Genomic DNA, 10,504 nt, shown 5'->3' with positions numbered 1-10,504 from the left:
ATAATAATAATAAAATTTAGAGCTGGAGCAACATTGGGTACTTGAGATGATTTATAGCTATTCACACCGATCTTATAGCTATCCATGCCGATCTTGATCATCAGCTAGAACCAATACCATCAAACCTTATACCACAAAGAACATCAAACCTTGACCTCTTCATCATGAGCTAGCTACAAATCATTATCAACTGAGCAACCTTTTAATAGAATACAAAATAAAATTACATTGCAATTCAAAGTGTGGTGTTGATTGGTTACCATGATAAACTCCAGATCCTCCTATTTCAACCCAAAAAAGTATTTTACATTAAGCTGAAGTATATTTTTGTACTAATGAAAAGGGGAAGGTGATAGAATTGTCAAATTAAGGATAGCATTTAAATCATTTATAATAATGTTTTTTTAATCAAGGATAAAATCACTTCTAAGATTAGGGACAACTTAAGAGAAATTGAGTTCCCCACAATCATAAGAAGCCCTCTTCAGCAGCAACCCAGCTAAGAAGGATGACAGCAAATTCTCTCTTAAGAAACACATGACTTTTCCTTTACTTTGTTGTATCAAACCCACCAGATAAGCTGTACTAACAAGTTCAAAGCTTCTCCATCTCCTCTCCTTTGCAAATTTCTCCAAACCCTTTTTGATCCTACTGAATTCATCTTCTTTATCTTTAACTCTGAAGTTAGATTCTCTTCTCAACTCCTTTGACATGGATTCAGCAAGACACCTTGCTAGAACAACACCATCTTCTAATGCTGAACACCCACCTTGACCGATGTCTGGTGTCATTGGGTGGAGGGCATCACCAGCCACACAGACATTTCCCTTGGAGATGTCTTCCCACAACACATTCCATGGCTTCCTTAGCTTTAGTGGTGCTGCCACAAAACGACTCAAGGGAGTACTTTCTATGGCTCTCTCCATGGTCTCAGGTACTTTTCCGAGATTACTCAACACAAACTGTTTCATCATGGCAGGGTTTTCTTTTATGTCTTTGTCTGCATCCAACCATTGCAAAGAATTGAGAAAGATGATTCTCACATAACGAGTATAGGTGTCATTCAGGGCATATTTAAATGCAAAGAACTGTAAAATGATATAGTGAAGTACTTACGCTCAGCAGAAGGAATCCAAGTGAAAAACCAATATGCAGTTTTCTCATCACAAGGCACTACTCCAGAGCGAAAGCCATTTCCATAGAACTGCAAGAATTTGTGCTCAAATCCATGTACACCTACATGCTCTCCACAGCCTCTAATTGACCATCTCCCAGAGAAGACAGGCTTTTGAAGACCCAGCCATTTAGCAACAACTGAATTCACTCCATCGCACCCAATTAATACCTGGAATTTGAAGTTGTGAGTGCTGTGAACTGAAGAAGAATGCAAGAGAGATTTTTTGTATCACTTCTTCAGTGATTCTTATGGGTTCTGATCACCTTGGTCCTGAGGATGGACCCATCAGCCAAATGCAGCAGTATTAAGTTTCCTGCTTCTTCAATAGAAACAACCTTGGAAGTGAACCTAATGGTGCCTGGTGGTAGATCCTTCGCGAGGGCTTCTAGCAAAGCTTTCCTTTTCACAGAACGAACTTCTCGGCTTTCACTGCATCCAGGAGAGACAGCTCAGAGAACCTTTTCCCAAATTTATATAAACTACAAGCTACTTACCGTTTCCCGTCAGCCTTAAATGACATATGGGATATTGCTTGGCCAGAATTGGTTGACGTAGCCACAAACCTGCAAACAAATATATCTAATGTGAATTGTTTGCTAAGCCTCATTCTGGCATGACTATGTGCAATCCTAAAAAAAATTTGCTTAACAGAGGATCCTTCCATGGAAGAATTACCCATCAAGCTGAACGTGTTGTTCTCTGAGGAAATCACCAATGCCGATTGCATCCAAGGCCTTCCATGCATTAGGCCATAACACAAGTGCATATCCGGAGGCCCTTAAGCTATCTGATGATTCCAATACCAAGCTTTGCAATCCCATCCTACACAAGTAATGGCATCATCTTTATTATTGATATTATTATGCATCAAGTGGAACAAAACCAGAAACATGGAAAGCAAACATAGAAAATGTGCTGAGAACTGCATATTAAATTGTCATAGATTTTTTTTCTATTAGAAATACAATACTACCTCCTAATGATTCTGATAATCGGAATGGAATCAACTGGACCAGATTCTTGATTGTGATTTCAAGGTGTCGAGTTTTTCTTGGACTGCGGCCTGATTTTGGGTTAATTATGGTAGAATAACAATCAGCCTGCAGTCTTCAATTGAAAGAGAATCGACCAGTTACATGGCAATTCTACATTTAAGATCCTCGAAGCTAAACCCAGGAAGGTATCAACAGCAAGGTTTGCTTTCCCGTGCTCATGATTTTATATTACTGTCCATTGCAGGAACCAACTTCCATCAATTCATTTCCTACCCGAACCAGAGGAAAGGAGTACAAACACAAAATCGAATAAGAAGAACAAGAAGACCAATTGAAAAGGGGGAGAAAAATGCTGAATTTGAATTAGTTTTTTGTAATCCTTTTTCCTGGTCTTCAGAATTTTGTTCACGTATCTAGACACCATAGGGTTCCTTAACTGAAACCAACTTCCTTCGTCTAATTGAGTTTCAACACCATAAGGGTTTTGTTGGTCAAGTGTGGCGTAATTGAAAGCTAATCAAGAATTCTAATAGATCCCTCGTAAGCATCCCATTAAAGAAACAGTAAGAAAATTAATGTTTGATTTCACGGAAGATCTGGGCTCTATTTCAGTTGTACCTAATACATCATTACGATACAGGCTCATACCTGTGAAGTCCTAGGGAAGTAGTAAGCCCTGCTATTCCAGCACCAACTATCACAACGTCTTCAACCATCTCTCTTCTCATTTCTCTACTATCAAACATAGAAAAAAGCTAGAGGAGATAAAAGTACGGACTGAAATGAAAAGGAAGATAAAGCAACGATAAAAGGATGGGCTCGAAAGCAGAGCCTGGATAATAAAATAATTACCCTCCTATGAGATCACTGATAGCTGCAGCTGATGCATGAATTTACGTCACTAATGACTATGCAGACGATAGAAGTTGCTATCCGGATTACTATGGATCTATCCAACATCGTGTTCTCAAATTTCTTAGGAGAAAAGATTAATCATTTAGAAGGCTCTGCTTTCCAATAGCTTATCAGATTAGATTGTTCATTTAGAAGATTATTGATTTAGAAGGCATCATCCAAGTGAGAAAATTTGAAGAATCAGGTTTCGAAATATATAGATAGGATCACATGTACATCATGAAGTGAAAACAGACACATATACAGGACCTCAGCAAAATCTAACTTAATACATATCTAAATGCCAAATTTCCTCTCAAACTATGTATAACTTAAGATACATATAATTTTCCACAATCATAAGAAGCCCTCTTCAACTGCAATCCAGCTATGAATGATGATAACAAATTCTCTCTTAAGAAGCTCATGATTTTTCCATCACTTTGTTGTATCAAACCCACTATATAAGCTGTACTAATAAGCTCAAAGCTTCTCCACCTCCTCTCCTTTGCATATTTCTCCAGACCCATTTTTATCCTACTGAATTCATCTTTGCCATCTTCAACTCTGAAGTTAGATTCTCCTCTTGATTTCTTTGACAGAGCTTCGGTGAGGCACTTGGCCAGCACAACACCATCTTCTAATGCTGCACAACCTCCCTGACCAATATCAGGTGTCATTGGGTGGAGAGCATCACCAGCTACACAGACATTTTCCTTAGAGATCTCTCCCCATAACACATTCCATGGTTTCCTGAACTTCAATGGTGAGGCAATGAAGCATCCCAAGGGAGTGCTTTCTATAGCATTCACTAATGCCTCAGGTACTTTCCCAAGATTACTCAACACAAACTCTTTCATCATGGCTGGGTTATCGAGTATGTCTTTCTCTGCATCCAACCATCGCAAAGAACACAGTTAATTGTGAAAGCATCACCTGACGTACCACTATATGGCTCTGTTTGGTTGGATATAAAATGACGAATTGATAAATTATTTTAAGAAGAAAGATCAATACTACATATTAGGTAGTTATTGAAAAGAATGCAAGAATTTTAATCAATTTACTTCACTAAAATCTTAGTAGTATGATTGATAAGTTAAATATGGCTATCATATTCAATGAGTCCTTGGGTTAGTAACAGATATGTTCTTGAATGACTCAGTCCTGTGAACTTAAAGAAACTTTGGGGATTAAAAAAAACACATCAATGAAAAGAAGGTTACAAAATCCAAATATACCTGTGAGGGAGTCATCAGAGAATCCCAAATAGTTAAATACATAGACAAGAGTAAAAATCATGAAATACTTACGGTTGGCAGACGGAGTCCACGTGAAAAACCAGTAAGCGGTCCTCTCATCACAAGGCATCAGACCAGAGCGTGAACCGTTCCCAAAAAACTGCATGAAGTTGGGCTCAAGGCCATGTCCACCCAAGTACTCAGCACATCCCCTAATAGCCCATCTCCCAGAGTTGACTGGCTTTTCAAGACCCAACCATTTTGCAACAGTTGAATTCACTCCGTCACACCCAACTAATACCTGAAATTGGAAAACAATGTTAAGAGATCTCATTGTTGTGAGTCTTGTGAACTGAAGAAGTGAAATCATTTCCAAAGAGTGTGGTTTTTATCTAGATAATCATAAACTGCTTTGGCACAAGATTGCCTAAATGGTGAACGATGTTTGTTTACCTTGGCCTTGACGATGGACCCATCATCCAAATGCAGTAGTTTCAAGTTGTCTTCTTCTTCAATAAAAACAACCTTGGAAGTGAACCTAATAGTGCCTGGTGGTAGATCCTTTGCAAGGGCTTCAAGCAAAGCTTTCCGTTTCACAGAACGAACTTCATTGGTTTCTCTGCATTTGCAACTCCACAATTATACATCATGCACAAACCACATTCATAAACCATACACAACTCCAACGATGCAATAGAAGAATTGTAACTACGAGGATGATCTAGGAGCAAAGCAGAAAAAGGAAATGATTTTGGAAGCCAATTGGAGCTCCGCAAAACTGTAATGTTGCTCCATTGCAGCCTAGAGATCAAGGATTCAAGTCAAGAAATAGCATCTCTGTAAAACAGTGGTAAAGATGAATATTTTACGACCCACAACAAACCCTGCAGGGGAGCGTCCTGCATGGCTATCCCTTTTCTATTCAGAACAAATTGGAATTAGGCATAAGTATTAACACGTGGTGTACAAATAATATATCTTTGGAGCTGGGAGGTGAGAAGGATTCAACTCACAAAGAACGTCTCAGAGGTTCAAAAACCTGATATAGTAACCTGGATCAAAGCAAAAAAAAATTAAGGCTGTAATAATATGTAATTATTGGCTACGATTGGCCGTAGTCTCTCCTAACCCTGGAGTTTGTACATAATCAGCTTTCAATTCAGTCCAAAATTGAATTGTTTGGCTAATTCAGCTCATCTACGCCTTGCATGGAAACTATGAATAAGGCATGTTTTGGCCCATTTCAGCTATTTTCTCATAGACCAGAATCCATTGCCACCTAAAGGGTCCCCATTCTTCATGTTAGATTCCCAGTTTTTGCTCAATATCAGAGGTTAAACCAACAAGAAGCATCAGACCTAAACATTTTGTTGAAGAATAAGACTAAAATTTCACATATAATTGAAGTTACTTACTGTTTCCTGTCCGCATTAAATATCCTACGTGAAATAGGAAGACCAGAAATGGATGATGCAACCACATTCCTGCAAGCACTTATGTAATGTGAGATGTTGGTCATGACTCGTTCAGGCTTGGAAATGTCTAGCTTTGATAAATTCACATAACATAGGATCTTCTTATGGAAGAACTAACCCTTCAAGCTGAACATGTTGGTCTCGGAGGAAATCACCAATGCCAACAGCATCCAATGCCTTCCATGCATTTGTCCATGACAAAATGGCAAACCCAGTGGCCCTCAAGCTGTCTGATGATTCTAATACCAAGCTTCGAAATCCCATCCTGCAAAATTAATGGAATCATTATTATTATATATCAAAGTGGCATAAAACCAGAACCATGGTCAGTAAACATAGGTTGCAACCAAGCAAATGAGCTGCTAACTACATTTTTATCCACAGGACACACTAATACATGGATTACCAAAAGAAAGGGGCGGGGGGAAAGGCAATTCTGATGTAAATGGATATCTTAGTCTGATAATAGAAGGGGGGAAGGAAATCACTAAGAATCGGATCTAATCTCAATTCTAGTTGAATCAGATTCCCAATTCTTGTGGATTCCGGCTTCAAATTTCGATTTACGCAAGGATAGTGATTTCGTTCAAGATGAAACTCTCCCTCCATGTCTGTATTCTCCACTTTCTGCCTTAATAGCTCGTGTTTCCCAATGCTATCCCACTTGCTTGTGCTTTAACTTCTCCTAGCTTCTCATTCTTCCAAGAGGCGTTGCTTGGTTGGAAATCAGGGGAGGATCTGTTTGATGGGGCATGCGTATATGTGTATCTAGGACGGTAGCCATTTTTGGCAGTAACTATCAAATCCACTTAATCTTTTGTCTCTCAACTTCATTTTCTCATTTACCGGTTGTGTTTGCCTTGGATTCACATGCTCTGTAATTCCTTTCCCTACAATTCCCTGTAATTCCCTCCTAAGATTGTGCCATGTGGCATTAGGTAATCCAACGGTCATCAAATTTTAAACCCATCCATATATTTTTCCGTCTCTCAGAGTCTCTCTCCGTGCGAAATTCAGAAAAAGCTAATGAACAAAGCATTACTCCTTAAACAGGGATAAAGGCTTTTTACTGCGCAAAACTCTATTTGGAATGTTTTAAAGCTAAGTACTTTAATAATACCTCCCTTTTTTATCCTTAGGTGAGTAACAGGGCTGGATCCCTAATTTGGAATAGTTTGCGCAAAGTGCTACCTAAAATTGCTAGGCTGGTTCTTAGGAAAGTGGGGAATGGAAAAGACACCTATTTTTGGTTTGACCCTTGGGTGTGAGAACTAGAAATGATCACTCAGTAGGAGATTTCAACCAGCATTTTTAACCTAGAGGGGTTACCCTAGATGAGGTGGTGGAGAATAGAAGACGGTTTGCATATGAAATCTCGCTCATTTTTAGCCCTAAGATCTCCTCTGCTATCAATACTATAGATTTAAACTCTGAACCCAATTCTTGGACTTTACTCCCTCACTCTTGAACTAGGCTTACTACTAAATTAGCTTAAAAGGAGTTACTGTCCTCTACTATTACCCGCCCCCCCCCCCACCCACTCACTCACTCTTATAAATGTCGGTGGTTGTTCTTCTGGAAACTTCACCATCATCCAAAATTTAAAACTTTTTTCTGGTGACTTCTGAATGCAGCAGTACCAGTTAAGGAGCTATTATTTGAATGGCTACAAATTCCGCTGATTGTGTGCTTTGTGGTGGAAGCTTCGAATCAAGTTGATATCCTTTTTTCACTTGCAACTGGACAAGAAGGATTTGGGCGGCAGGACCATTAGGAATAAGAGCTGAAAATCTTCCACATTCTAATATTTTTGACTTTTGTCTTAATCTCTTTTATAGCTCCCAGCTTGACAAACCAACATTAAGATGGAAATTTTCAATCTTAATAATAACATGTTATAGCATTTGTGAGCTACACAATGATGTCATCTTCAGAAATGTTCAATCAAACCTTATATGGATTTTGAATTTTATCAAGCTTTGGTGTAAAGATCTACACCTTAAACCACTTGGACAGTACGATGAACCACAGAGAGGGATACTAACTATGATACAGCTATCCCTGTTTCGCTCTTAGATGTTGCATTTGCCAAATGTTACTCTTCTATTCTGTGCAGGATTTGGACATGGATATAAAACAGAAAGTAGGATGCTGCTGGGGAATCATACACAACGGGCAAATGGTATACTAATGGAGCGGCTCCCAAGTTGGTTCTGACCCATCAACATCCATCTTGAAAGGACTTATTCAAGGGTTAAACATGGCCCAAATGTATGGTCTTCAAATTGACTCCATCTAGACGAACTGGGAACAATTTGCGGACTTTATGCCTTATCATCGGAGAACATGGCGCTGGTCTTAGTACCTAACCTCTTGTGATTGGCACCCAAATTGTCAGGGATAAAAATTGAGTGATCTCTTAATAAGGAGCTATTTAAGTTGTTCTCTGATCTTGCCTAGCAAGCAATGGGGGGGGGGGGGGGACTATGGTTTGGGACATACTGTTTCCGGAGGGAAATTGTACTACATACTATTGATTGTACTGCTTTTCTGTAAAAAAAAAATATCAATTAACGCTAGGGCCCAGCCAAGTTCTGATGATTCTGGCAATTCCAAGAAAGATGGCTGAATCAGTATGATTCTGCTTCCTGGAAATAAAGATAAATATATATATTTGGACCTGCTAATTTTGAGGCGGCATAAAATCAACCAGAATTTTGTACCCTGAAATCAATGGGAATTCAGGAAACCCAATTCTACTCCAATAACATTCCCATAGAACAGAAAATCAGCAGAATCATTCCCATGGAGTATCACGGAAGAAACTTATCCCTAGTGATTACCTGCTTCTGCAACCACGAGGGAGAAATGGCCATGCCTAGGTTTTAAAGAAACTATCCATTTTATTGGCTAAGCCTACAAGGCTTTGGTATGGGATTCACCAATAAATACTCCAGTGGTGAGGTTTTTAAGATTATAGCTACTGCTGCACCTTCTCCTGCCTGAGAAATAGTTCACTTGATGCTTGAAATGGGCAGCATAACAGTTAATAACTCCAATGATGTGAAGAAAAAAACCCCAGAAAAGGGTAAAAAACTGAGGTTAAGTTAAAAGAATTCCACTAGTATGAAGTCCAGAAGTCCATCTTCCTTGTCAAATAAGACTCATAATATAGGAGGAACACAATAAATTGTTAATTTAGAGTTTCTGAAAGTGGCATACCTATGAAGTCCCAGCGCTGTAGTGAGCCCTGCTATTCCAGCACCAACTATTACAAAGTCCTCAACCATCTCTGTTCCCATTTCTCTACTGCTACTTGCACTGTGTATGGCTGCAGAACGACTTTGAGAAGAGAGAGAGAGAGAGAGAGAGAGAGAGGGTAGAGTAGATGTGAAGAATGAAGAAGAGGAAGATATATAAGGAGTAGCCTGAGGATGGAAATCAATAATTGCTGCTGATGGAGTAGCTTACGTTTCTGGGTTGTCGTCCTATATGGACGCTGGCGCATATGCATCTGGACGTTATTGGTAACTCTCTTCTTAACTCTGCCAATGCCGTATTTCCTTTTAATTTGACAGCATCCATTATAGTTAACTTTATAGTAGTATTTGATTAAACTTCTGCCTGGTAGACTACAGTGAATGATTTTTTATTTTATCTTTTCCTCTAAAAGTAAGCTTGTATAAAGCTCTCTAGCTGAAAATTCCTGAAGACAATAAAAGAGTTTTTTAATATGAAATGCAGGGACAATTCCACTAAATTCTAAAGATATTAAAATTTCTAATCCCACGAGCAATGAAATCTGCATAAGTATTGTTGGACCTACTAATAAAAGTAAAAAATACAGACTCAAAAGACATCCTAAGCTTCAAAATCTCAAGACAGCAGCATGTCTATAGAGAATGATTAAGAACTGGATGCTATTTCCTACCAAAAACAGAACTGGATTTTACTTGGAATTAGATAATACTCTCATGTTCTTCAGGGGTTTTAAAAAAAAAAAAAAAGGCCATCTCAGCAGATGGTCCTCTCTTACCACCTCAGCAGCTGAATCATGCGGCACCGTGACATTCTTCTCTTCCTCCATTATAATTTGTGTGGAAAAATTCAGATTTCGGGCTGCTTTAAGTGAGCACAAAAGCGTTTAAAAACTCCCATACTAGAAGAGATTTTCGTGCACGGTTTTGCATAAGCGTGTTTGCAGCTATGGATTTACACGATCAGCAAAACTATGTTAGTCTTAAGATTTTTCTTTTTTCTTTTTTTTTTCCTGAAGCAAGATATGTAATAATAGTTTATGAAATCAAGTCTTGCTCCACCCAGGAAAGTCGATTCAGCCACCACCTCAAGGCTACAAATCCTCAGGGGTTCTAGTATTATTCTAAAATGCATTCCCAATACCTCAGGAAACTCAGTCCATAACTTTAATGGATCGCTGGGCATTATCATTATTTTTAAATATTATGTGCATATATTTTGTCAATTAGCACCAACAAATAATACCTTCCATGTATCATTATAGCTGTTAAGACGCCTATGAACAAAAAAGATGCGGAGCCATGAATTCACATCGTGAGAGAAGTTTTTACTATTATTTGTGTTATAACCTCTGGTGATGAGTCTGTGGTTGCAAACATGATAGAAGTAGAAAAAAACCTAATGAAGAAAGAGGATTTGATGATATAATTTGACCAATTCAGTCAACGTCTCCACGCCTCAAGA

General features: G+C 38.7%; 1 protein-coding gene across 4 annotated transcripts; it reads right to left on the bottom strand.

The window, feature by feature from the left end:
• Positions 1 to 228: 228 nt before the first annotated feature.
• Positions 229 to 9,177, bottom strand: LOC149026371 (monooxygenase 2-like). Of its 4 annotated transcripts, none has more exons than XM_089146658.1 (6): positions 4,380 to 4,458; positions 1,853 to 1,999; positions 1,672 to 1,740; positions 1,441 to 1,606; positions 1,117 to 1,345; positions 229 to 1,000 (listed from the first exon to the last, which is right to left on the bottom strand). In XM_089146658.1, exons 2-6 carry the CDS (start codon positions 1,996 to 1,998, stop codon positions 444 to 446), a joined length of 1,167 nt encoding a protein of 388 aa, XP_089002784.1. In that variant the 5' UTR covers position 1,999; positions 4,380 to 4,458; the 3' UTR covers positions 229 to 443. The 4 variants fall into 4 exon arrangements, with proteins under 4 accessions (XP_089002784.1, XP_089002781.1, XP_089002782.1 ...); XM_089146655.1 differs by lacking the exon at positions 4,380 to 4,458 and adding an exon at positions 2,821 to 2,931; XM_089146656.1 differs by lacking the exons at positions 229 to 1,000; positions 1,117 to 1,345; positions 1,441 to 1,606; positions 1,672 to 1,740; positions 1,853 to 1,999 and adding exons at positions 3,133 to 3,955; positions 4,761 to 4,938; positions 5,723 to 5,791; positions 5,901 to 6,047; positions 9,005 to 9,177 and having other exon boundaries at positions 4,380 to 4,608.
• Positions 9,178 to 10,504: the final 1,327 nt, after the last annotated feature.

The sequence above is a fragment of the Hakea prostrata genome, chromosome 2, assembly GCF_041222555.1.
Source record: "Hakea prostrata isolate BN-2017 chromosome 2, UWA_Hpros_2, whole genome shotgun sequence".
In the NCBI taxonomy this organism is placed as follows: Eukaryota; Viridiplantae; Streptophyta; class Magnoliopsida; order Proteales; family Proteaceae; genus Hakea; species Hakea prostrata.
This window is presented reverse-complemented; position numbering and strand designations above follow the sequence as displayed.